Source organism: Sus scrofa, chromosome 14, assembly GCF_054392235.1.
Source record: "Sus scrofa isolate SSC_HxYL_T2T_F1_AM1 chromosome 14, Sscrofa_HxYL_maternal_Yorkshire_Landrace_v2.0, whole genome shotgun sequence".
In the NCBI taxonomy this organism is placed as follows: domain Eukaryota; kingdom Metazoa; phylum Chordata; class Mammalia; order Artiodactyla; family Suidae; genus Sus; species Sus scrofa.
The window spans coordinates 72,396,810-72,423,923 of NC_139396.1; the positions used below are offsets into that span (position 1 = coordinate 72,396,810).

The 27,114-nt window shown below is 53.0% G+C and overlaps 2 protein-coding genes across 3 annotated transcripts; both read right to left on the minus strand.

Moving 5' to 3' along the window:
- Positions 1–805: 805 nt before the first annotated feature.
- On the minus strand, positions 806–6,148 carry C14H22orf39 (chromosome 14 C22orf39 homolog). Its single transcript, XM_001929616.7, has 3 exons — positions 6,113–6,148; positions 5,820–5,987; positions 806–3,335 (listed from the first exon to the last, which is right to left on the minus strand). The coding sequence occupies exons 1-3, from the start codon at positions 6,134–6,136 to the stop codon at positions 3,210–3,212; spliced, it is 318 nt and encodes a 105-aa protein (XP_001929651.1). The 5' UTR covers positions 6,137–6,148; the 3' UTR covers positions 806–3,209.
- A 1,390-nt stretch (positions 6,149–7,538) lies between these two features.
- Positions 7,539–26,619, minus strand: UFD1 (ubiquitin recognition factor in ER associated degradation 1). 2 transcript variants are annotated; one of them, XM_001929622.8, is made up of 12 exons: positions 26,512–26,619; positions 23,471–23,577; positions 23,039–23,071; positions 20,181–20,302; positions 18,167–18,297; positions 16,124–16,196; positions 14,478–14,546; positions 13,770–13,835; positions 13,515–13,562; positions 12,822–12,910; positions 12,041–12,122; positions 7,539–8,488 (listed from the first exon to the last, which is right to left on the minus strand). In XM_001929622.8, exons 2-12 carry the CDS (start codon positions 23,475–23,477, stop codon positions 8,414–8,416), a joined length of 795 nt encoding a protein of 264 aa, XP_001929657.6. In that variant the 5' UTR covers positions 23,478–23,577; positions 26,512–26,619; the 3' UTR covers positions 7,539–8,413. The 2 variants fall into 2 exon arrangements, with proteins under 2 accessions (XP_001929657.6, XP_020929784.1); XM_021074125.2 differs by having other exon boundaries at positions 23,445–23,577.
- Positions 26,620–27,114: the final 495 nt, after the last annotated feature.

The following is a 27,114-nucleotide window of genomic DNA, read 5'->3' on the forward strand; positions in this document are numbered from 1 at the left end:
TAATGGATTTGTGCCCACCCATGTGACCCCATTTAACCTAGTCCCCCCCCCATAAGCACCCAGTCTCCAAATCTCATACTGAGTTGAGGAGTGGGGTAGACACAGTGCAGCCTGACAGTGGGGTCCATGAGTGCGCAGAGCCACTTCTAGAGATGTGTATCGCCATCTTAGTGCAGACCAATCAGGGAAACATTCCATTTGATTAAGAATCTAGATTGTCCATTTTCCCAGGGTACGGTTCACTTTGGTTTACAAGCTATATCAGGTAAGCACTTTTACCCGATAAAGATGTAGCCAAGGATTCTAAGTCCGTCCTGAGACCTTTGCTGAACCCTGAGGCTTCACCTGTTCACTTCAGCAGCAGGCCAGCCTGTCCAGGCCACCCCAACTCAGTCAGTGCCCCTTCCTGCCACCTCAGCAGCCCTTCCTCTGCCTTGGAAGCCTCAGCCTCCTGCTTCAGACACTGGGTCCCACACTCTCAGGTACTTTGTAAACTTGAAGTTCATCCTTTTTTTTTTTTTTGGTCCTTTCGCCTGTTTAGGGCCACACCTGCTGCACATAGAGGTTCCCAGGTAGCCACCAGCTTACACCATAGCCACAGCAACACCAGATTCCAACCTGCGTCTGTGACCTACACCACAGCTCACGGCAACACCGGATCCCCAACCCACGAGCAAGGCCAGGGATCGAACCCAAAACCTCATGGTTCCTAGTCAGATTTGTTTGCACTGCACCATGATGGGGGCTCCTGGGGTTCATTCTTTAGATTGTATAGTAGTCAATTCAATGTGTCATGGTAGCCATCTTATTTTAACCTTTTATTTAGAAGTAATCGTGGATTGACAGGAGGTTGGAAATCAACATGAAGGGAGGTGCCATGTGGTTCCCTGCCTCCCCAGCATCACATCTTACACAGCCTGTGGTGTCAGCACCCAGGCAGGCCCTGCAGCCAGAGCATGTCCAGACTCCTGACATTGTGTATAATCATGTGTGCTGCATCACAGTGCAGCCACATGGAACCCGCCCCCAAGGTCCAGGCACCACAGGACGCTTCCTCCCACGCCCCACCCCTGGCCTCACAACCATCCCCACTGATGCAGCATGTGTCCTGTGAGATTCTTGGAGTCTGAGCCGCCGCAGCAGGTGAGTGCTGTTTCCTGAAGCCTGTCTCGGTGACATGAACTATAAGCAACAGGACGAATATGGTCACAACGTAAACACTTATTACTGTGGGCATTGTCCCAGGTTTTGCAAGATGCCTCTCTTCCTTGTCATTTTGTCCGTTTTCTTCACAGCTGACATGTGAATTTTCACATCTGCCCCCAGAACTCAACTGGACTCAGAGGCCACTTGTCTGTTTCAAGCCTGTGGTACCAGAGCCTCCAGTCGTGCCCAGCGAGTGTGCAGATGTGAGGGGTGGACCTCACTGAGTCTTGGAAGAGGGAGAGCCCTCACGGCAGGCACCATGGCCCCAAATAAGCAGTGGTGGGAGCACAAACAGCCCTTAGGACCACTGCCCTGGCTACCACCCCAGGAAACCAACTGCTGCAGTTCCAGGCAAGGTGCCAACTGCAAGAAGAGCTCTGCAGCCTGTTTCAGAGGACTCAGAGCTCTGGCAACCTGCCCTCTTCCTTCTCGCCCAGAAAGGCAGCCACAGCCACCATGGATGAACTTCAGACACATTTGCCTCAGACACATCGGGGACCTCCCCTGGGATGGGGGGATCCTGGTCTTTATACTCAACTCTGCTCCAGAGTCCTCTGTGCACCACACCCCACCACTCACAGGTACACACACAAGTCACAGAGGATTCTCAGGGTGCATAGGAGAAAACACACAATGGGAAATTTTATTCTTTAATGTACGGCCTTCTGAAGTGATGGATTATTTTGCCCCATGGAACGAGTTACATCATGTCTGACCTACCCCCATGGTCCAGTCCTGAGGGAGGCACCAAGATGCAGCAGGCCTGGCCCGCAGCAGCACACAGTGGGGCCTGCTAAGGAGCCAGAGAGGAAAATCATTTTATTAGTAATGAAGAGACCATCTGAGGAACTAGAACTCTCAGAATTCCTTTGTGGCTCAGTGAGTTAAGAAGTCGACACTGCCTCTCTGAGGATATGGGTTCGATCCCTGGTCTCACTCACTGGTTTAAGGATTCAGCTTTGCTGAAGGCTGTGGTATAGGTGTGGCTGTGGTGTAGGCCTGCAGCTGTGGCTCCAATTCGACCCAAAGCCTGGGAACTTCCATATGCCTCATGTGCGGCCATAAAAGGAAAACAAAACAAAAAAATCCCTAGAGCTCTTGTTGGTTCAAATACATACATATTTAAAAACATCTAAGCAGGGAGTTCCTGTCATGGCGCAGTGGTTAAAGAATCCAACTAGGAACCATGAGGTTGTGGGTTCGATCCCTGCCCTTGCTCAGTGGGTTAACGATCCGGCGTTGCCATGAGCTGTGGTGTAGGTCGCAGATGCGGCTCGGATCCCGCGTTGCTCTGGCTCTGACGTAGGCTGGCAGCTACAGCTCCGATTAGACCCCTAGCCTAGGAACCTCCATATGCTGTGGGAGCGGCCCAAGAAATGGCAAAAAGACAACAACAACAACAACAAAAAACATCTAAGCATACAAAAATCTAATACTGCCAGAGCACAACAGTGTCAGGTACCAAATCTAACCATTTCAACAATTTAACTGTGGATTAATTTTCAGCTATTGGGAATCACGTGTGAAATGTCTTTTGATATATTCCATACTCTAAAAATGACCAGGGGAATTCAGAAGGAAGGAGACTAAAATTCCATGTGTTTTGGGCTTGGGTGTCTTAAGCCAAGAGTCCATGAATCCTTTTAACACAAGACTGTGTGTTCTGGAGCAAAGTCCATGGCCAAGGGGCCTATTCATCATCTGAGGAGGCAATACCAGCCTACCCGCTACTGCAAAGGAGCTGAGGGAGTGGCCATTACCAAACCATGGTCAGGCCAGCAGCCTGAGAAGTCCAGACCTCAGGAGAACCACCACCTGTGCTGCTGTTCCCAGGCTTGGCCACATTGCCCAAAGGGAGATGTGGTGGTGCTTGTCTTCCTGGGGGCAGAAGCCGGGCCCCCTGAACACAAATGAGGATGGGTGAGGCTAGAGACAGGGCTCTGGTGTCTGGAGGGACCCACCAGACTGCTGAGGCCGGTCCCGCGGAGAAAGTTGTGAGGGTGTCACCCATCCTTGTCCTGAGGCAGAGGGAGGTGCCAGTCTGTGGGGGGACTCCGCCTGGGGGTCCACACTACGGGGTGCTTTTGCGCAGCCCGGACTCTCGCCCGCTCACTTTCACAGAGGGACCGCTGCAAAGGAGAGTGGTCACAGTCACTCTCAGCCTCACGTGCTCCCTGTACATGTCCACTCTCCGCACCAGCCACACACGTGACAATGCCCAGGAAACCTTGGTGAGCACCTGGCACATACACATCCAAGATGCTCATTCTTCTCCTGAGCTACCGCAAAAACCTGCTGTGCAGATAACCATTTTCAAGGATTTTTTTTTTTTTTTTTTTTTTTGCTTTTTGGGGCTGCTCCTGTGGCATATGGAAGTTCCCCAGGCTTAGGGTTGAATTGGAGCTATAGCTGCTAGCCTGCGCCCCAGCCACAGCAATGTCAGATCTGAGCCACACCTGCAACCTACACCACTGCTCACGGCAAGGCAAGGGATTGAACCTGCAACACCATGGTTCCTTCTTGGGTTCGTTAACCACTGAGCCACGAAGGAAACTCTTCGAGGACATTATTTATTTATTTATTTGTCTTTTTGCCTTTCTAGGGCTGCTCCCGCGGCATATAGAGGTTCCCAGGCTAGGGGGTCTAATCGGAGCTGTAGCCACTGGCCTACGCCAGAGCCACAGCAATGCCAGATCCGAGCCGCAACCACAACTACACCATAGCTCATGGCAACACTGGATCCTTAACCCACTGAGCAAGGGCAGGGATTGAACCCGCAACCTCATGGTTCCTAGTCGGATTTGTTTCCACTGTGCCACAACGGGAACTTCTCAAGGAAATTTTAAAACTTTCCTCCTGGGCCTCAGGGTGCAATGCCTTCCCTTGACCTTACCAGACTCACCTGCTAGGACCAGCTGTGGGCTAAGCAGGAGAAGACAGCCTGAAAGAGTGGCTAGAGGAAGGGTGATGCTAGGGACACACGCCTGGAGTCCCACAGGCAACAGGTTCCACTCCCACCAATAACAGCCAGGACAGGGCCTACTGGGTGCAGGCGCTGTGCTGGCTGCTTTAAGTGTAGTTTCACCTCCACCTGTTTTCGTTCAAGTCCTACTGTCTCATATGGGATGTTTTTGATCTCATTTAAAAAACAATCAGAGGGGAGTTCCCGTTGTAGAGAGGCGGAAACAAATCCAACTAGTATCCATGAGGATTGGGGTTCTACCCTGGCCTTGCACAGTGGGTCAGGGATGTGGCGTTGCCATGAGCTGTGCTGTGGGTCACAGACGTGGCTTGGATCCCAAGTTGCATGGCATAGGCCAGGAGTTGTAGCTGCAATTTGACCCCTAGTCTGGGAACTTCCATATGCTGCCAGTGCTGCCCTAAAAAAATAAAAATAAAAAACACAGAGTCAATGTGGAAGACTCCTAGATCTCCATCTCTGCAGTGAATCAACAGCTTCCCCAATACCATCTGAGGCCTAAATTTTAGAGCTATTACGTTTCCCTAAGGAAGGAATAATCTGGCTAGTGAACATCTCGCTTTTCTCATTAAGTGACATACTGTGGGTATCTCTGCACATGGGGATGGATTACTACCTGTTCTTAAGAGCTGTGTGATACTCCATGATGGAGAAGACATCATCTGGTCAAATGTCTATTACTGGGCTTTAGGACACTTTCAGTCTTTGCACTATTACAAACAGTGACACTATGCACATTTTGAACCTGTAATTTGTTACCCAATTACTTCCTTAGGATAAACTTTCAGAGTTAAAATTGTGGGGTTAAAAGGTATGTGTTTGACATTTAGATAATCAGAACTCCTGACATTCCATCAGCACTGCCCAAGTGCCTGACTCTGCAAACCCCTGTGGACATTTCACTGGGCAGAAACCACTTACTGTCATTTCAATCCTATACCAGACCATTTGGTTTCCTTTTAGAATGAATTTCTTTGTGCTCCTTGCCTGCTTTTCTACTCTAAAATCATTTCCATTTTTCTTAGTGATACATGACAGCTACCTTTAAAATATTATACAGCATTCTTCCCATAGAAACTACAACTATCTTTCCCACTTTCCACTTATCAAGACTTGGCATCATTTTCTTTTACACACACTAGTCCTGCTGGCTCCCTCCCCCGAAAACCCCCAACTCCCCATGAGCACTGCCCACTCACAGCTTCACTCCATCCCCTACCCCCACCCTCCAGCTCCAAGGCACCCCTGTATCCTAGACTGGGATGTAGGAGCCAGGACAGGGGCTGTGACCTTCCAAAGTGTTCAGTGTCTGCTGAATGAATGGACAAGAACTCTCTCCTGACTGGTCTCCCACGCCTCCACCATTATATTCTCTCACCCTGGCAGCCACACTGATCTTTTAAAGATGTAAATCAAAGCAGGCGTCCCAGCATGCGTGGAGGCTAGGATCTAGCCCCTCTTTTAAAGTCTGCCAGGTCTATCCTCACCGCAGCCCCTGCGGCCCGGCCCCTGTTCCCTGCAGCGTCAGGCCTTCTTGTGCCCCCGGCTGGGTGACGCCGCTGGGCTTGGTCCTCGTCTTCCAGAGTTCGGCAGAACCACTCTCTGCAGGCGAGGCAGATCACCTGGGCCTCACCTGGGCCTCGGCGCTGCGGCGCTCCTCCCACTCGCGGCAGCTGGCCAGGTCGCGTCCCCACTGCCCGCAGGCCGGCCTCTCCCCGTGGACGTAGTAATGGTGCAGGAAGTGCCCGGCGCTGCGGCACAGCTCCCACTCCGCTCGGTAGGCCTCACACGGACGTGGTGGCTGCGGGGACCCGAGAGTGAGCGGGGACGCAGTGCCCGCCCCGCGCGGCCCGAACCCGGTCACCGTCCGCCGGTCCGCCCCTCCCGAACCCAGTCACCGCCCGACGCGGCACCTCCACCGATCACCTGCCAGCCTCCGCCTTCCGCCATGTCCAGGAGCCTGCTGAGCCCGCCTCCTGAGCCCGCGGGCCGTGTGACTGACGGTGGAGGAACCAATGAGCCCCGAGATCTCACCGCTTGCCGGGTGAACAGGACGTCCGGGTTAGCAGCCAATAACAGCCGAGGGCGGGCGGGGAGTGGGACCTAGAGGCCGGGGCGGGGCCTGCAGGGCCGGTGTAAGCGGAGCGCGCCGCCCGGGTCGCAGAGCTGCGTTGAGGTGGTGACAGCGGCCGTCAGCTCTGGCCCGCAAGCGCTGGGCTACAGAGGCCGTTTCTGACGGAACCACGCGGTTCAGACGGGTTCTTAACAGAAACTTTATTTTCATAAAAGACCTGTACATTTCGTAAGCACAAACCGGCATCAGCGCCTCGTGGCCAGGTCTCTGGCTGCAGCAATCTCGCCAGTGTCCAGGATGTGCCGGGCTATGAGGCCACGGAGGGGAAAGCAAGCCCTGCGGGTGGGTGTCCGGATGTCGTGTTAGGGGCGATGCTCACTGAGTCTGGGGAGACAGGACCTTTGTTCACAGATGCCCAGGAGACAATGACAGCGAAGGGGAGTAGTCTGGTGGGCCTGCGACACCGCTGCAGATGGTGGTTCTCCATCTCCTGCCAACCTTGTACAGGCCCTGGGGCCCCTTGCAAGGTGGATGCCTGGCTCCCTGGGGAGTGACACTGGGTCAGGTGGGAAAGCTGGCTCACAGAGCAAGCTCGGAGAAGACATCGTTTATGGCCAGCTGCAGGCCGGGGTACGGCAGTGACGACCATGCCCACAGACAACACCCCACTGTGTCACCAGAAGACCTACCAATGGGGTCCACCTGTGGCCCAAGCAGGGAGTGTGCCTCCAGGAAAGGACCAGGAGGGCTTTCCTTGTCTACACAGTGGATGTTGCTCAGAGAAGACAAAAACCCAGGACAATCATGCTCCATTAACAATCATTATGCATAAAATGACCTGTTAGCAGATGTGATCCAGCAAACTGTGGCTGTCTACCCGCTAAGGAGGGCTTTGACTTCTGCCAGTGACCCCAGGACCCCTTAAGTGGACAGTCAGGTAGGTCACATTCATTGCCAGTGGTATGGGCCAGAGGGCCCAGCCCTGGTCACCATGATGACCTTTGCTCATTCTTAGGACATGTGGGTAAACCCTGGTCCATCGTCCTGCAGGGGAGCTCCATTCAGACAAGTAGGAACAAGGGAATACCCTGCTGGGCCTGACCATCCCCACCCAGGGGTCAGAGAACCTCATTTCTCCCTATATTCTTAGGGAGCCCCCAGAAGAGTTCTTTTCTAAGCACAGGATTGGATCGGCACCTGCAAGCAGGCCTCCCTCCAGCTGGGTCAGTGGCCCAACTGTCAACCCATGTTGGTACCTCATCAAACATTTAGAGGCAATTCAGATTTTAATCATTGCCTGTTTTTATTTGAAATTCTTGATTCAGAATTAGTTTTAAGGAACAAAAGATTAAAATAATTGGATTAACATGTCAAAAGAGCTCATATTATAGAAAGTGAGACTAAATTAATACTAGTAAATAAAGACAGGCCAACAGAAACTTTAATGATTTAATACATTAAAACTGGGAGTGGTGGGTAGGGAAGGAGAAAGAACACTTCTTTAGCTTTCATTTATTCTAATACTCATATATGTGCTTCACCATGTTGTTTTACAGCAGAAGAGACTGATTAAGAAGGCAGTTATTTCCAAATGAAATCAAAATAAAAGTGGAAATGCTTTCAGATCAGCTTTTCCGAGTAATGTCTTTTAGTGATGAAAAAAACAAACAAACCAACATTGTAAAATCAAAATAGAAACACCCTTCCTCAAATACTTAAATTGCAGCCAGAGTAATGGGAGAGCCACTATTTATAGAGAGCACTTATCTGTTTAAACCACTTTTTTTCCAGGCCAAAGGCAACTATGACAACTATGACCTGGAAAAAGAAAGGTCAAATGAAGAAAAAACACCACAGCTTGGAGCAGTTCAATCCCTTCACAGGTTTTGAACAGGAATTGGGGGACTCTGCTGCAGCTGAGGCAGTGAGCGAGCCTTGAGGGCTGAAAGCAGGGAGTGGTGACCCGAGATGGCTGCTCCTTCCCCCAATCAGGTGCACAACTCCACGGCCTGCTGTTCCACTTCCAGTCAGACCTGAGAATTCTTAGGTAATTCTAAACAAACCTAAGGTGACAGAGCATCCCCATCAGAGCCAGTAACTAAAAGCCATCATGTTGCAATTACTTTATTTTCCAATCAGCCAACAGTCCTAACCTATGGCTTTCTTCCCTTTTTACGCAATGACTGCCCTTCTCCAGAGAAGGCGACGAATCTGCCTCCAGCTTCATCCTAAGTGTGAAGAGAAAATACTATTTTCAGAAACTCCTTGGAATTAAAAAAAAAAAAAAGGTTTATCTGTTGACTCATGTACCATTTGCCCATTTTCCTTAACCCCCTATTATTTATAAGAAATGTCTTTGAAATAGAAATACAAATTATAATCTACTGAATTGAAAACAAAGCCATGGAATCACAAGCCTGCATCTACCACAGCCTTTCGTCTCAGGCTGAACGTGTACACATCCTTTTGCACAGGCACCACATTTCAACGCAAGCATTACAAAATATACCCCCCAAATAACACATGCAGCCACTGTCTCATACACATGTCTATAAACTATAAACTTCATACTTCATTCCCAAGTGTCAAGACACTGCTTTTCTCATCTAGCACTCGCTAGAGATGCAGAGAATCCCATCCCCTGGGAGAGGCAGTTCTCCCATCAGCTACTGTTCCAGACTGCAGTGTTCACACTGGCAGGTGAGCAGATTGATGTATCTGCACACGACTTTGATTTTCCTAGAAGTGGAATTCTGCAGTAGAGGGATGCACAGATTTTTAAGGCTTTTGAAAATTGTGACTCAACAGCCCTTGGAAACCCTCTACCCAGCTATTCTCCCACCAGCAGAAAGATGCTGAACCCTCGACAACAGCAGGCATCTTTCCACAAGCTGGGCTACTAGCCAGGTGGAGGCCCCATCTGTGGAAGAGGATTCCAAGGCCCCCAACACACCCCCCTGCACTAGCCCCCCTACTAATGCAGCTAGTGTTTCTGTGGTGCCAGTACAAGGTTCATGTGGCGGCAAGTCACACTGAGCTACACAGCCTTCCTTTCCAGAGGGCCCTCCATTTGTCCTGCTGTCCACACCTAGGCCTGGCTTCCCTCACGCACACAGTGTAGTTGGCATTCTGATGATTCCACCCACTCAAGGAGGCCATGCCCTCCAGGCCTTGGGGCAGCCCCGCCTGGGCCGCTGGCGCCTGGGTGCTACATGTGCTATGGGGACTTCCTGTTCCCAGGGTCTAATGCTTTCTCATTACCACCTTTTTCCTCCATGGGGTATGTCTTCCAATAGCTTCCCGGGAAGGGGTACATGAGGATATGTGACCAGAAACACCTCTTTCTATGCCCCTGCTTTGCAGACAGGGTGCTTGTGCTGTGCATGGCTGGGGCCACCACAGCAGAATACCAGAGGCTGGGGCTTCCGCCAGACACTTATTTCCTCCAATCTGGAGGCTGGGGGGTCTGAGACCCAGGTGCCAGTAGTCTTCTCCTCTCTTTGGCCCGCAAGTGGCTCCTTCTTGGTGAGTCCTCACACAGCCTCTCTCCTGTGTCCACAACTCTTCTTAGAAGGGCACCAGTCACAGGCCCACCCTAATGGCCTCATTTTACCTCAGTAAAGGCCTATTCTCCAAAACAGTCACTCTCTGAGGCGCTGGGCTTTAGGGCTTCAACACAGGAATTTGGGGACACGATTCCGCCCCAAGAGCTGGGCACGGACATTTGCGGACCCTGCTCTACTAAGTCCTGCCTCCTTTGTCCAGTGAGAAGATGCCACTCTTGATCCGTGGTAGAACCACTACCTCCTGGAAGCTTTAAGATCACTCCTTTCCCCCAATGTGGCGTTGCTTTCATCTGCTCTGTGGGATGGTGGGTGGCTGGTGCTGGAAACTTCCTGACTGTGCTCTTCACTCGGGGGTGAGCAGGCTGGGACCTCCCTGGGCCTGACTGTCTGCTTCCAACTGCAGCGAGCCCACCCAGCACTGAGGGTGGCAAACTGTCACTTGATCCCTTGCCACAATGCCGATGGCCATCTCAGAACTCTGATGCCTGTCCCTTCTCCTGGGTGGGCGGGGCAGCAGTCCCACTGGTCTGTGACAGACACTCAGTCTTCACCCTGGGTCCTGCCTCCTGGCTTCCCCACAGCCAGCTGGGGACAAGGCTCTCTGTGGTCTAGCAGGTCATGTGCCTTTGACCTTCTGCTCTGAGGCTCCCAGAGCTCTGCTGCAGGGGCCTCCCTCCTCCTCACTGTCCCTGTCACCTTGTCACCTGTGTCCCAGTCCAGGGGGTTCCAGGATAGGACAGAGCTGCACATGACTGCAAGCCCACCTTCAGTCACACTTCTCTCCTTAGCCGCCTGTGAATGGACAAACAACCTAGCTTGCCCCTCTCGCGCCTCCAATAGTCAGGGACAGGTGAGCCTGAGGATGCCCACTGGAGGCTGTTGGACCTGGGCCAGCAGCCTGGCTGGGGATGGGCCAAGGCCTGGTCAGGACCACATCAGCTCCTCTGGGTTTGGAAAGGTCCCAACAACCACGTCAACTGGAAGAACATTAAGGCCAGGAGAGGCTGTGAGTAGGGCCAGGTATGCAGGCTGCATGGTGGTCTCTGCCCCACCCCTGGGTCCCCAAGGGGCCAAGCCTTGAGAAAAGCAAGCAGGAGAGCGAGGTTGGAGGTGTAGGTGTTCTAGAGTCACGGCTGTGGCATGGGGCCCACACCAAGCTGTGCCGGGTTTTCCCAGCCAGTTTCCTGCATCTGGGACAAGTGCCCACAAGGTGGAATGTCCCTTTGCCAACACCTGCAGCCTTCCCTTCCTGTCCCCGGGGAGCCCTGGGTCGAGAGAGGCCACTCACCCCAGGTTGGGGTGGTGGCCATTTCTGGAGTGCAGTGGCGTTGGGGTGGCGGTGCATTGGTCAAGAACTCTGCTCCAGGGACCTGGGCGCCTGGACCTCCACTCACCCTCATGCTCACTTCTGTAAAACGTGGACAGTCCCAGCAGCTGCCCACAAGATCGTCCTGGGAATGAAATTCCTTTTTTTTTGTCTTTTGTGCTTTTTAAGGCTGCACCCACAGCATATGAAGGTTCCCAGGTTAGGGGTCTAATTGGAGTTGTTGCTGCCGGCCTATGCCATAGCCACAGCCACAGAGGATCCTTAACCCACTGAGCGAGGCCAGGGATCGAACCAGCAACCTCATGGCTCCTAGTTGGATTTGTTTCCACTGTGCCACAACGGGAAATCTGGGAATGAAATTTTTTTTTTTGTCTTTTTGCTATTTCTTGGGCCGCTCCCATGGCATATGGAGGTTCGCAGGCTAGGGGTCTAATCGGAGCTGTAGCCACCAGCCTACGCCAGAGCCATAGCAACGCGGGATCCAAGCCGCATCTGCAACCTACACCACAGCTCACGGCAGCAACGCCAGATCATTAACCCAGTGAGCAAGGGCAGAGACTGAACCCGCAATCTCATGGTTCCTAGTCGGATTCATTAACCACTGCGCCACAACGGGAACTCCTGGGAATGAAATTCTTAAGTGCAGGGCACTCAGCATAGGCCTGACACCTGGCAGGGCTCAGTTAATTGGAGGCTCACTGGTCACCATCAGGGCACACCAGAACTGTGGCCTGCACACCTGCATGGCCTCAAAAAGACAAGCAAGCCACTGGGGAGAGGAGGGCCCCAGCACGGACAAAAACACGAAAGATACACCCTTATTCAGAATGCAAAGAACTCCCTCAGTCATCTGATAAAATTTCTCATTACCTACAAGATACACTCACCTCTTCAACCTTTTTGACCAGTGGACGTGAATTTCTGATGAACGTGATCTTACCGAGTTTAAATTCATAATTGGGAATTCCTCTGTGAAAAAGGGAGAGCAGAAGAGATGTTCCAGGAGAATGGGACTAAAACCCCTTTGACCTTCCATCGAGAGGAAGCCGCAGGAAGAGACGGGTATGCTGGCCGTGCCCCTCAGGAGGGGACAAAACCACTGGGGTCTTCAGACTCAGGGCCTGGCCCGCAGGGGTCACTTGGAGGCTTGGGGCCCTAGCATCTGTGTCCTGAGCCTCACATACCACTCTGTAAGGGCTACACCTGCACTACACCCATTTCCTTCCCTGGGGGGCTGGGTGTAAACCCCTTTCCACATTCTTTGTGTGCTGTCACATGGTTGGCAGGATGTACCTCATCCCGGCCACCACCATGATGGCCCCCAGAGTGGTCCCTGGACCACATGACACAAATAACCAAGTGAACAGCTCCAACTTCCTCTCGAGGGGAGCGGGGGCACTTACCTGAAATAACAGAGGACAAAAGGCACTAGACCTAAGAGAGGAACTGAGCCGGAGCCAGAGAGTAGGAGCAAGGCCCAATCAGGTGCAGGGCGCAGGGGGCTGGGCTGCAGTAGTCCTGGACCAAGGCCGGGCGATAGGGTAGGAAACTCTATGCACCCCCCAACCATGCTCTATCCACCTGCAGCCTCTGAGACCCGTGCCAGAGCTGGAGTGAGGCCTTCACACCTGGGCTTGGGTCGGGCAGAACAGAGCAGGGCAGACCCACCTTTTGATGTCTCCAGGCTTGATGGGGGAGGGGCTAGGCTCTACACCTTTCTTCTTCCCGTCCAGTCTGTTCCCAGAGCCTGAGAAGGCCTAGACAAGCAAGCAGGGAGCTGTGAGCTGAGCCCTGAGGGCAGGGTGGAACCGTAGTAACCTAGTGCAGGGATGTGGGGCCAGGAGTGCCACCTGTGGACACAGCCTGAGTGCTCTGGTAGCCCCTCAGTCCCTGAGGTGCTGCCATGAGCTGAAGGGAGCGCCTCTGGGCCATAGGAGCATGCCTCCAATTGCCATGCCCCGCAGCTGCCAAGGACTGGGTGATGAGTCTGGCAGGGCCTGCAGCTCAGCTTCCCCTGGCAGCTTCCAGCACAGGCCGAGCCATTGCACACCAGCTCCACCACCTGTTTCTCAGTGCCAGGCAGGGCAGCAGTGCTATGGTCATGTTGCAACTTACTTTCAAATAGTGCAGGCAAGGGAAACGGCCACGTTTTAGAGAAAAAGCAAAAGCGGTCACTGGTGGTGACTCTTAACTGAAGGGAACGTGTGTCTGCTCTACAACTAGAATTTTCTGGCAGGCCAGAGATCTTCACAAAGACAGAAGAGTGGGGCTGCATGACAGCTGTTGGGAGGATCCCACTTTCGGGAGGAAATGAATGGAAAGTACATGATGCCAGGTGTGCGTGCACGGTGGGGGACTCACCCGGAAGCCCAGCTCCCCAGCGTAGCCTCCATGGTCAGCCTCGCCCTCCTGATGGGGACAGAAAAACAGGGATGAGCTTCTCAGCAAGCCCCCCCACTACTGCCGTGCCTACACCCCAACAGCCAGGACATCTCGTGTCCCAAGAGCAGGGCTGGGATGGCAGAGAGTAGCTGCGTCCACACCAGCAGAGGCCACACACCACCAGCTGTCAGGACATACCCAGGGCCCGCTTCCAGGGGTACACCCAGGACTTACGGCTGACTCCTCGTGCTGGATCTGTCTCTCAGGCTCTTTGTAGCCAAGTGGAGCATCAAAGTCCACCTGCAATCCCAAGATGAATGCACAATTTGAGACAGGGCCACATATGGCCTCCCTGGCCTCTCTGTTATAAGTTGAGACAAACGAGGGTCCACATGCAGTTTTAAGAGGTGACACAGATAGGCCTGCAAACCTCACCTGCTTTCCTCAAGGTCACTATGGCCCCTCAGCAGAACATCCGCACCGACGTGAACTGGCCCTTGTACCCGGTTGACATGTGCATGTGTACGCACACGCGCACACACACACACACACGAGTTTATATCATGTCCTCACAATTTTACCATCAGTGCAGGCCGAGACCCTGAGCAGTTCCAACACTGCAGTGACCCCTTCTGCTGCCACTTTGTAATCCCGGACCTCTGCAACCACCCCTCTGCCCTCTGTGTCTAAAGTCCTGTCATCTCAAGAGTGTTACATCAGTGGACCCAGACAGAATGTGGCCTCTCAGGATCGGCCCTTTCTGCTGAGCATTCTCCCTGGAGACGCAGCAGGTCACAGATACTGCTGGGTTTGCCCATCTCGGAACCCAGAGCAATCCCATCCAGTGACCACACGGTCAGCAACCTCTTCTCTCCCCTGCCAGCCCTGCACAGAATGCTGGCCTGCAGGGCCTCAGCCACCCATCCTCCCACGGCCACTCACATTCATGTCGCATTCAATGATGGACACAGCCTTGTCAGGCTTGGTCTCCATCACCCGAAGCTCGTAGATCTGGGGGAATAGAAATCAGTCAGTTTCATGGCAGCCCTGGGCCTGTCGCCACTCATGTCACGGCAGCCCCTACATGGCTGCTGCTCACTCCCTCCCTAGCCACACCTCTTGCTGTGAAAGAGTGGCTGTTTGGGGTGGCTGCTCTGACGCCAGGCACTCAGGCGACTGTTCCTCATAAGTGATGCAAATCAGACAAGGTAGTTATGCAGCAAACTGCACAAGACACCCATGATGTTTACATCAGGAAAGTTTACTTCTAAGATTTTACCCCGAGTAAATAATCAGCTAAACACTAAAAGAGAAAATGCTAAGAACACTCCCTCCCACATTGGTAACAGTGGTGTACACGGCAGATGCCCAGCACAAGGCTGGTTAATTAAGTGGTGTTTATTTACACAAAACAAGTTCGTCACCAGTGGGACAGCGTGCAGCCAGCAGGAAGGAAGCTGGAAACCAGTTACTCTGCCATGTGTCTAAGATGGTCTCATGCATGTAGAATTCGTACAAAGTCCAAACAGACAGGAACCAAGAGTGGCAGAACCTCTCTTCTATGTTGTTTTAGGTTCTTTCTCTCTACCTAGAGCACGTCCCGCTTCTCTAACAAGCACTAGGGGTGATCCCACCATTAAAAAACAAGATATTGGAGTTCCTGTTGTGGCGCAGCGGAAACGAATCCAACTAGGAACCATGAGGTTGCCGGTTCGATCCCTGGTCTTGCTCAGTGGGTTAAGGATCCCGCATTGCTGTGAGTTGTGGTGTAGGTCACAGATACGGCTCAGATCCTGTATTGCTGTGGCTGCGGCGCAGGCCGGCGGCTACAGCTCTGATTAGACCCCTAGCCTGGGAATCTCCATATGCCATGGGTGCGGCCCGAAAAAAAAAAAAAAAAGATATTGACGGAGGCCCATTCAAGTACAGCGAGAAGGCCCCATGTGCCTGGTCCACCCTCAAGTCTCCGGACTACTAAAAGAAATGAACATGTCGCTGGGTGGATGAGCCACCACTGTTTCACGTCGCCCCTGGGCGACCTCTCATGGTTCTGCTGCTACTGACAAGGCTCCACTAGACTGGGGTGCTGTTCCCAGAGAATCTGGGACAAGGACAATACCCACCTCTGCATCTATTTTGGCCCCTTCAAGGGCCCAGCTTCACAAGGATGCCTCAATTGAGAGCCCTCCAGACAATGATGGCCATTTTCTGCTGTGTACCAAGTGCCTACCAGAGCTTCCCAGTGGGTGGGACAACAACTCACAGGACAAGGACTGGGTAGGTCCATGTCCCCACAGCCCAGCCAAGGGCTTCACTAAGGTCACAGGTGCAATGAAGGCCATCCTGCTGAGGATGAGACCGCAACCAGGCAGTGCTCGAGACAGAGGTTCTGGGCAATCAGCATGGGGCCCTAAATCCAGCCCCTGAAGATTTCAGAATCAAACAGTGGGCCGGGAAGGAAGCAGGCAAACTCCGTTTCAACAGGGCCTCTGTCCAACACCAGAATGGCACTGAAGGTCCATGTTAGGTGTGAACTACCCCAGCCAGCCTCTAGGCTCCGCTGTGCCCACCCGCAGGCTGAAACTCACCTTCTCGTTGTAGTTGATGGCAATCACATCCCCGGTGGTCAGACAGGCAAAGTTTCTCAGTGCGTTTTCTAATCTGCAGACACACACTGTCAAGGCCACATAGCAAGATGGAATGTCTCAAATCTGAACAAGTCTCCATGAGGCCTTTAAGTGATCACGGTCAGACACATCCTAGGCAGAAATGCACCAAGCCACAGCTCACAGATGTGGCTGTTACACAAGGAGAAGGAAGAGCTCCTAACAGGTGCCTCACTCTCCTTGGAGTGGGGAGACCCCCATCCCCAGCCAGAGAAAGATGGATCTCTGATGTAGTAGGCAGCACGGGTGCTGGGGCCAGGGTGGGTGCAGATGGGCAGGATGGGTGCAAAGACCCTTCAGGAGGACGGCCACGCTCTGGCCCCACAGTGAACGCACCTGTCAAACCTGCCGAGCTGTGCGTTCAATTGTATGTAAATTACACCTCAATGAGTTGACTTTAAAGTCCCATGGGAGCACAGGGGAGAAAACTGAATGACCCATGGTAGGTCCCCTCAAACCTCCTTCCAATGCAAAGAAGTTTTCACTCGCTCTTGTTTCTATCTTTTGGGCGATAACACAACTTTAGCTATACGTCCCAGGATTTAAAAAAAAAAAAAAAAAAAAACTTGAATAAAAATTTAAAAGAGAAAAGTAGCCTGTAAGCCCCCTTTATAATTGTAAATAAGCTTTTAAAAACTTAATGACCCAAGAGCCCAGACAAGGGAAAAAACCCCAGTCATGGGAACACTTTAGCCAGATCATCCTCGTCAGTTTACCGAAGTGCTTTAAACATAAAAGTCAAGCGTAAAACGTGGCCAGATCCACCACCATGATGTGGCACAGCTGGGTGAGGATCCAAGTCCATCACCAAGGGTGGAAGAGCCATGTCCATGTTCATGTCTCTCGGTCACATGGCCCTCCAGCTGCTGTGGCTCTGAGAAGTGTGGAGTGTGCTGTCTCCTCCCCTCGAGAAATGCCAGCTGCAGGGGTGACCCCTGAACTGTCAGGCCTGACCCACTAGCCTCTGAGGGCAACACTGATCCCTGCTGCACGCCCCACTCCCTGTCTTTGCCCCACACTAAGGCTGCCTTTGTCCAGACCCTCGGCCACTACAGCTGGCAACGCCAAGCCCTTTCTCCACGGTAACCAAAACCGTGTGTGAGGGGCCGACTCTGAAGGAGACCTGATAAGTCCATGCCGACACATGCGAAAACACTCCACAAGCAGAGGACACACAATGGGCCGGGCGGGGCCGGGCCAGGCCTCATCCCTGGGCTCAGAAACCATTCTACCAGGAAGGAGCCTCCTCTGGCGCCTGCTAAGAGCAGAGCCCAACATCCCCACGTGTCTGGCACTGACCCTGCAGCTCAATCCTGGCTCCAGCCTGGGGACTGCAGATGAGGAGGGTGGAGCCAGCTTTTTTTTTTTTTAAACTATCTGTGTTGCTCAACTGCACTTATTTATTCAAAAAGCATGCCTTTTTGAATAAATAAGTGGTAGAGTGACCACTGTGTGACATGATATCAACAAGCCAATCAGGACTCCAAGCTAGAGACCTTGATTGCAGGGCATACCCCAGGCCCATCCTAATCATCCCTGAAATTATATACACAGGCTGGCTCATATTCAGAGAACAAACACAGAAGAATCACTAGAACCTGAGGCCTTTGCTTCCTCTATTGAGAGAAAGAAAACATACTGCAACAGTGCTCCCCGCACCTGGGTTAAAAGGGAGGCTGAGCTGGGGCCTGAAAGGCCGACAAACTGCCCTCCCACCAGAGCACAGGTGCCTGGAGCAGGGACTCCACTCTGCCCTCCAGAAAGCATCCAGAGACACCCAGCATGCTCGTCTAGCCCAAGCCATGATGGATGTGCTGGCCTGACACTACTGTTCACACACATCAGTCAGGACAGGAATGTGGTCCCCAAGGCAGGCCCACACTCAAGCAAGCATGCACTGTTGCCTGCTGCCAGCTGCATAGCCCTTCCTGGCCCCGAAGGACTGGTATTGATTGACAAGGATACACAGCCTTGGGGTTGGTGATGTCCAGGAAATCCGGGCTCTGGGGCTGGAACTTGGAGTATGTGGCCACCTGCAGGTTGACGCTCTCCACCTGAACCAGGCCCCCCTCCTCCAGCAGCAGGTTCTGCATCATCTGAAAGAAGCAGATAGAAGGCTGATAAGGGGAAGGACTGAAGCTGCAGCCAGCAGTGCCAGCACCTCCGAGATGCCGATCACTGGAGGTGGGAGATGACTGCCCCAGCGGGCTGACCTTGCCCAGCTCGGCTCCGTAGCCATCTGCTCCAAGGCCTCTACAGTAGCACCCTGCAAGGCAAAGGCCAACTGAAGGATGAGATGGAGAGAGAGGAACCAGGACCTGAGGTACTGGAGTACAGGACCCTTCAGAGACAGGTTCAGGGGTCTGAGAAAGGAGCACCCCCCCACATCCCAGAATAGTTTTCTGCTTTTTTTATTTCAACCCTTCTTAAAGAGAGCTGCAAACATACATAGGTGGAAAGGACCACAGGAGAGCCAACACACTCAGCCGCTTCCATAGCCAGCAGGTGACAGCTGACCTCGTCCATCCACACAGGCTGCCTAGAGCTCAGGGGGAGCGAGTCTACAAGCAGCCGACACAAAGCACTGACTCGCACACTTGTTGGTCAGAGGACCCTCGAGTCAACTCTGCCACAGCAGCAGGAAACCCCAACCCAGGAAGAGGCCACAGGCATCTCCATGCTACCTAAAGAAGCTTCTTAGGGGTAGGATGTTTCCAGGCAAATGGATTCAGTTAGCTTTCTGGTTCAAAGTGGTCTGAGACCCTGGATCAGAGCCCAATCAAACTACACGTATGTGGACTAGAGAGAGACCCTTCAAAGTACAGCATCCCCACCTCCTTTCACTAAGGCTGTGCCACAGAGGAGCCTGGGGAGGTCGTCACTGCCCAACACGTCAACCACCCACAGCTCTCCACAGATGAGACGGGCCTTGCACCTGAGGGGCATCTGCAGGCACACAGCCAGGGAAGCAGGTGCTGGAGCAGATGTGTGGGCAGCTGGGGGGGGGGCGGTCCGTGAGGGAGGCAGCACAGGGGGGCAGCTGGGCCTAGCACTTGGGAAGACCCTGGCTCAAGGGGACAGCCAGCTCTCAGGGGAAATGGCCAGGGTCACCACTGCAGGAGAGCAGAAACCTCCAAACTTCTACTCATATTTAATCTTAAAACATGACTCAAGGCCCCTCCTTTCAAAGTGCGGTGACGACTATGACGGGGCCCTCACTGTGCAGGAGAGGTGGGGCTGCTGTTCAGGACATCTCCCTAGGGGCAGAGACCTTGTGGTGCCTTCCCAAGTTCACCCACAGACCCTGAGGGGTCTCTGAGTACCCTGACTTAGGTGAGCATGAGGAGAAGAACACACAGTCCTCTCTATGGGTTTCCCAAGGCCAAGCATGTCAGAGATGGGGGAGTGGGGGCTGAGCTGGGGGGAGGGGGCCAGCCTCTGCCTGGAGCTCCCTTTCCAAAACCATCCCAGACATGGAATTTCTGCATATGATAGAAGATGGCGCTGAAGGTCAAAGCACTCCGGTTCACCTGTGCCCGTGGACATACCCTGGCCCAAGATGGAGGGGGGGCCGACATGGACACCTCACACTGAGGGAATATGGCCTGGCCATATGGGCTTCTGGCCACTGCAGGCCCCTGCCCACAGCGCTGGTGCGGCTGTCAGCCCCTCGGAGGTGGATGGCACCAGCCAGCCTGGGTGCAGAGGCTTCCCTCAAATGGCAATGAAGCTCAGTGCTCTGGACAGGCTCAGGTGCAGGCAAGTGAGTATACACATGCGCGTGCGCGCACACACGCGCACACACACACACACACACACACACACACACACAGGACGCACTACTGAAGTAGAGGAAATGTAAAATCTAAAACTCTATATTTGGAAAAATACTCCTGCTCCATTGTTTTAAAAAAGCTTGAGGCAGAAAATGGCAGTTAAGGAGCAGGCCGCCCAGCCTGCAAGGTACCGCCCCACTCACCCAGTGAGGAAGGTAGCAGATGCCCTCGTCAGCCACAAACTCCAGCACCCCACAGTGCGTCATGCGGTCCGAGTTCTTGTTGGTCAGCTTGAACAGCATGGGGTAGGTGATGTTAAGTCGGCCTAAAAAGAACAGTAAGGTATGAGGCTCCACTTCTTGAGTGAGAGAGACCCTGCCCCCCAGGCCCTCCCCTGGGAAGTGCCCCCCCCCCCCCAGAGCAAGCCCGAGGAACCAAGTGGCACTTAGCCCACTCTGCAGGCTCTCAGCTCCCAGAGAAAGCTCAGGAAGGTTTGCCACACCCAAAACTCAGCATTAGCTTACGCTTGTGACTGTCTGAAATCCCAATGGTGACACATTTTTTCACTTATTTACAGAGTTTAAGTGTCAACCGTGTGCCAGGCACAATCCCTCCTCAAAGGTCTCTAGTCAGGAGAGCAGAAAGCAGACCAACAAGTGCGCCCAGCCACCTGGCGCTGGGGGGAGGCTGGGCGGGAATTCCAGGCAGGAGAGCAGACTGAGCAAAGCATGGAGGGAGGGGAGCCGGGCCAGTTTGGGACCTGCTGGCAACTGGGCAAGACTGGGGCACAGGGACAGAGTGTGGGAGCAGTTGGGAAGAGGCCGGGCAGGGCCAGTCAGCAGCTTGGGTTGCAGCAGGGACATGGTGTGTCCCTTCCTGCCAACGGTCCCTGAGCCGAGGGCTGCATGTAGGATTGGACCAGGAAACAGGGCTGCCGGCCAGCCTGATAGGGAGGGTGGGGGGCACAGACAGGAGGGGCTGGTGGCCTAAGGCCGGAAAATCAGGAGAGTCAGGAAGCGGGGGGAGGGCCCGGACAGACCAATGCATGCCAAGCCTTCACTCGGTCTTCCTGGAACAATGAGGCGTATCATCCTCACCCTCTTATCTACAGGGAACTAAGGCATACAGGTTTGGTGACACACCCAGGATCACACAGTCCTGGACCTGCCATACTGGGAGTCAGCCCAGGCTGCTAACCCAGGTCTGGGGCTTGACTACTGAGGCCAACTAGCCTGTTGCTTTAGGTAAACGTGGCAAGAGAAGTTCCACTCAGCAGCAAGAGGCCTGGCAGCCTCCATCCGGGATCTCCCTTAAAAGATGGTGTTCCCCCATCATCAAGGGTGATTTGGATGCTGGCAGTGGTGGCCAAGGGTCCAGACAGCAGGCCCTCCATCACCAGGGTGCCTGCTTCCTGGCTGTAGAGCCATGGAACGGAATCCAGTCCGTTGTAAACAGAACAGATGGATGAGGCTTCAACCAATGGTCTGAGATTCTTGCCTCTGGAAGAGGCCCCATGTTCCTTGATCCAGAAATTTTCAAATTGCATTTTGGGATTCAAGAGACGCTTTGGGATGCCTGAGCCCTCTGTATCACCTCACCTGCTCCAACCTGAGCAGCCAAGTTTTTATAACTTAGAGCTCCCTGTGAGAGTTCATCTGGACTGAGGAGCTTTGACCAGCATCTACGGTGCACTATCCCACTCCTGGTTTTAGCTCCTGGGTCAGCTCCACCCTACAAGGCAGTCTTCCAATCCACTCCCTTGTCACGGTCCAGGCATGACAGGGGCCTGCGCAAGGACTGTGAGCCCTACGCTCTATCCACCCTCTGGTTGAGCTGAGGCAGAATGAAAGGTCTCCACTGGGTGTGGCCACTGCCACTAATTTCGGTTAAGCCCTGTTGGCTAAAGCACCTCTGTCTGCTACCTGGTGTCACGTGGCCTTGGGCAACATCTAGGAGGGACTCCTCCTGCCATAGAACAATTCCAATAGACAGCCCCGTGTGTCCCCGTTTAAAGACGCTGATACTGAAGTCCAAAGAGACCCAGTCATTGGTATAGAGACAGGCCAGGCAAGGTGTAAAGCATGAGCCAGAGCAACACAGAGCCGAAGCCTGATCCCATAGTGCTGCCCCCCTCAATACCTGACAATGTGGACTCCTGTCTCCCAGGAGCCTCTGCATCTCCTGCCTCACAATGAAAAGACCCCCAACAGAGTTCCCACCATGACTCAGCAGTTAACGAACCCAACTAGTGTTCATGAGGACTCAGGTTCAATTCCCTAGCATCGTTCAGTTGGTTGGGGACCAGGCGTTGCCCTGAGCTGTGCTGTGGGTTGCAGACGTGGCTTGGATCCTGCACTATTGTGGCTGTGGTGTAGGCCAGTGGCTGCAGCTCTGATTCAACCCCTAGCCTGGGAACTTCCATATGCTGCCTGTGGGGCCCTAAAAAGACCAAAAAAAAAAAAAGAAAGAAAGAGAAAGAAAGAAAAGACCTCCAAGACTCAAAAGGACTGTGGTTGGGGCTCTGGGTCCAGTTGTAAGGTCTCTGAGATGCTCCCATGGGATGAGTGGTCGGGGAAGGAGAGAAAAGCGTGGCTAAGCTCATAAGTCCTGGGCCTTTCCCACTCCTGGTTAAGAGGCAGGATGCAGTGAGGGGAGCAGCTTATGGGGTGGAAGGGTTAGACCTACAGCTGGATCTGAGGGAAGAGGCTTGGGGAGGTGAGAGGCCTGCTGCACAGCATCCTCTTGGGAGCCACTGCTATCTTTTAGGGGAAAATCCAGCGGGCCCAGCCAGCAGCATCAGCTGCACTGGGCAGCGTGAATAGCACTGCTGCTCATCCCTCCTTCAGTCCTGATAGGGTTGGGGGGAAGGGGTGGGGGGCCTCCAGAGGAGCAGACCTAGAGCTGAGCACCTGTTGGCCACCACCAGCCACCACCTCACCAGCCCAGTGGGCACCTTCCAGGGGCAATTGTCCTTCCAGCTCTACCTGCACACAGTGAGGGGCCTAGGCCCGGCACCCCCATTCACATTTCCTCAGTTCTCAAGTCATGGAGAAGTACTTACTGAGTTGGTCGAGGGCTGAAGGCGGCATAATTACTGCAGAAAGAACATTTTAGAGATGTTAAGAAAATGAACGACAGCTGAAAGAACAGGACAAAAGCCAAAGTGCACTTTCTGTTACATCTAAGTGAGAGTACTAAACAATGCTGTAGGCACGCCAGAACTTCATAGTGGTCTTTCATAAAGGATTTTATGGGCTGTGATTCACTTGGCGGCACCGAATGGCTATTGGCCATAAACCTAGTCATAACTTGGCCCCCTCCCGCCAACCCCCTGGCAAGTCTGGGGCAGGCAAAGCTTTGACTGTAACTAGTGTCTGTTCCTCATGCAGAATGAGGGCTCTGAGCACTACGGGCACTGCAGGCTGAGGGCAGGAAGGGTTACCATTCAAAATAAAAACAGCACATACTCTTCCCTCCTTTCTCCACATCTGACCTGTCATTAGGCCCGGCGAGCATGGACACAGAGAAGCAGCGGTACTGCGTGGAGAAGCGGTTCTGGAAGACCCGGGGAATTGGGTGGTCAAACATGTTGAAGGAGAACTAGAAGGAGGAAAAAGACATGTGGTTAACACAGAGCAAAGGTGCATTTCCTCCACCAACACCCAAGTAGGACACGAGAGTTGACAATGAAGAACAAGACACCCTGGAAACACCTCCCGGAGCCAGAGAACCAGAAGCTGCTTCCAGAGGCTGCCCGCCCTGTCAGTTCCACCCACCTACTCATCCCATTTTCAGATGGTCAGATCTTACTAAAAGGTAAAACTGGCCCCTTCAAGCCTGTCCTTAACCTCTTTCAGTCCCCAGTTCCCCATCCAGGCCACACCTTGCACTGGCTTTAGGGACTGGTCCTACACCTGCCCTGTCTGCACCAGGCTGTACCTCTGCTTAGAACATGTTCCCTCTCCTCTTAAATACTTATCAGTGCCCACCATCTACCAGGCTCTGACCTCTAAGCACCAGGGAGACTTCACTCTAGTGGTGTTTGCTCACCAACAAAACAGGTACAACCCCTGCCCTGGTGGGGCTGGCATTCAAGACAAGGGAACCAGGCAAAGAAAACTGCATGTCAATGTTCTGAGGACATGAGAGGGGAAGGGACAGAGAGCTTCTGGGAATGCTATTTTAAGTGGGTATCAAGAAGGAATTCGGCAGAGGCCTGAAGAAGGAGCAGGCAGAAAACAGGGAACAGTATTCCAGGCATCGAGTTGTGCACCCCTAACCCTGGCTTCTAGAACCATCTTTTTCTTTCTCCAGAACCTTCCCATCTCTGCCCAGGGTCAAAGTTCATGCCCTTCCAAAGTGCTCTCAAGTTGTACTACACCATGGCACTCCCTCCCATTCACAAGCAAAGCCAAAATTGTGGTACTGAGGCAGAATATTAACTCAGGTAGTCAGTGTAGGAGCATGGGCTTTGATTGCATTCTTTGATAGGCCAATGATTAACATTTGCGGCTTAATGGCTCCAGGGAGTAACATCTCCACAGGCCTTGTTTACTTTAGGGAGTGTACCTATGCCCAGATGGACATTAATCCCTAATCCTTTGTGACCCAGTCTGCGGAAGAAAGGGGCAAAGAAACTATGAGACTTCCACCCCTAAGACCCTGCTGGACAAAGACTAATACTGGTAATTGATCAAGGCCAATGGGAGAAAACCACATATTTCTGGACTCCACGTTGGTAACCCCCCCATCTTTAAGGGGAAAAAAACCCCTATAGGACAATAGAGAAAGGGGGCTCTTCTCCCCACTCCCAGCAGCCCTGGGAGCTATTTACTTTCCTTTAATAAAGACTTTGCTTGCTTGCTGCCTTTGTGTTGGCGGAGTTCATTCTTCAACTGCCATGAACAAGAACTTGGATTCCGGTATCGTCTTTCTGGTATCAGTACCACCACAATGCTAAGACCCCAGCTCTGAACTATAGATTATGACAAGACTCAGAAAATGTGTTGCCCAGCAACCTAGAGTCTTCTTGAAGTACTGCAATTACTGTGACATTTCAAAAAGAAAGAATATGAAATTGCACAATAGAGTATAAATCCAAAACAATGAGAAGCTGGGTCTTGAAAATATGTATTTGTACACTGACAGTCACAGGAGGGCTATTTACAAGAGCAAAGAGCTGGAAACAATCCAAACACCCATCGACAAATGAATGAAGAAAGAAAACGTGGTCCATCCATACAATGGAATATTGTTTGGCTCTAAAGAGGAAGGAAGTTCCAACATTTGCTCTAACGGTAATGAACTCTGAGGACATTCTGCTCAGTGTAATAGGCCAAACACAAAAGGACAAATACTGCGTGATTCTATTTACATGAGGTACTTAGAGTAAGTCAAATTCGCAGAGAGGAAAAAAATGGTGGTGGTGGTTGCCAGGGGCTGGGGGAAGAGGAATTGTTTAATGGGGACAGAGTTTCAATTTTTCAAGATAAAAAAGTTCTGTAGATCTACTATGCAACAATGTGAATGTACTTAACACCACTAAACTTTACACTTAAAAATGTACAAACTGGAGTTCCCGTCGTGGCTCAGTGGTTAACAAATCCAACTAGGAACCATGAGGTTGTGGGTTCAACCCCTGGCCTTGCTCAGTGGGTTAAGGATCCAGCGTTGCCGTGAGCTGTGGTGTAGGTCGCAGACGCAGCTCAGATCCCATGTTGCTGTGGCTGTGGCCTATGCCAGAGACTACAGCTCCGAACAGACCCCTGGCCTGGGAACCTCCATATGCCGCGGGAGCGGCCCTAGAAAAGACAAAAAGACAAAAAAAGGGGGGAGGAAAAAAAAAAAAAGAACTCAGTTCAACAAAATCATGGCCAGAGGCATAACAAATACACGGCGCTTCTGCTTCTGGGTGAGTGGGCGCCTCGTCACTAGAACCCCACCTCTAAGCCCTTTCTTCTGGGTGCAACACAAAAAGGACCGCGTACACAAGGTGTTGAACAGCGGGTCCCAACCTGCCCTCAACCTTCCCCTTATGATCCCGACGCGGAGCGCTCAGCCCAGAGCACGAGGATACTCGCTTGTTCGGTGGACTGGGCACTGACGCACTCAGCTTAAACTCTTGACAAAGCAAACGCGCGACCCTCTGGTGACAAACAGCGGTACAGCCAGGCCTGACTTCCAAGTCTCACTCCCCCAGCCTTTACACCTCGCCCCCGCCTCCAGAGGCATCGCTGGGGCCCAGGACTGAGAGGTAAGAGGGCCAGGGGAGCCACGGGCAGCGTGGCGGCGTCGCAAGCCGGCAGGGCTCAGTTGGGGGACGGGCCCCGAGCGCCCGCGCCCTTGCCCCTCAGCCTACCAGTCCATCCAGGGCTCGTTTGAGGGAAGCCGTCACAGGTCTAGAGCCTCGAAACGGAGGGCGAAGGCGCCCGCGGAAGGCTCAGGCCGGTGAGTCGGCACCTCCTCGGCTGCACGTTCGCTCGCCGAGCTCCCGCCCCGCCCCCGGCCCCGACCCCAGCCTGCCCCGCCACTCACCATGGTGGACCCCTCGGCCTAGCAGGTGCGCTTTGCCAAAGAACGTTGCGGTGGAAGCCGACTTCTCCTCACAGCCGCCGCTACCGCCGCCGCCTCGCGCGGACATCCGGGACTCACCGGAAATACCGCACCTACACTTCCGGGAGAGGCGCGCGAGGAGGGCGCAGCTGGGTCAAGGGACAAAGGCAAAGGCGCCAGGGTACAAGGTTTCCTTGAGTGAGCGCTTAAATACCCCTTCCTTCCTAACATGTGCACTCTAGACTACCTTTCATGATTATTTTAAACTGCAGTTTGACAGTGCCCCCTCCAGAAGAGTTTGATGGGATTAACGCCCCTTCCGCTTAAGTTACCCAGAATGCACGCAGATCTCCGGCGTCTGCCGCGGCCATCCAAGACTCGGGCGGAAGTAAGACACCCTTCCGCCCTTGAACCAGGCCGAGAGCCAATTGAAATCCTAAACGGAAGCACTCTTTGATGTACACACGAATTTAATTTGCAGAGGGAAGGTTTCTTTTTTCTAGAGGTCTCAGTGAGGGGCAGTAGGCTTTTCTTCCCAAAGTAAAGATAAACACCGAGCGTCGGGTTTCCAGTTAAACGGAGTCA

What these genes read in the sequence shown, in the direction of transcription:
- UFD1 (XM_021074125.2), bottom strand. An exon ending in TGTGGAGAAAGGAGGGAAGA is followed by an intron (nt 23,072 to 23,444) that starts GTATGTGCTGTT and finishes TTCTTTCTGCAG; the next exon opens with TAATTATGCCGCCTTCAGCC. An exon ending in TCTGCTACCTTCCTCACTGG is followed by an intron (nt 18,298 to 20,180) that starts GTGAGTGGGGCG and finishes TGCTTCTTTCAG; the next exon opens with ATGATGCAGAACCTGCTGCT.
- C14H22orf39 (XM_001929616.7), bottom strand. Translation starts at nt 6,136, where the DNA reads ATGGCGGAAGGCGGAGGCTGGCAG. An exon ending in CGGAAGGCGGAGGCTGGCAG is followed by an intron (nt 5,988 to 6,112) that starts GTGATCGGTGGA and finishes GGGTCCCCGCAG; the next exon opens with CCACCACGTCCGTGTGAGGC. An exon ending in GCCGCAGCGCCGAGGCCCAG is followed by an intron (nt 3,336 to 5,819) that starts GTGAGGCCCAGG and finishes TCTCCTTTGCAG; the next exon opens with CGGTCCCTCTGTGAAAGTGA.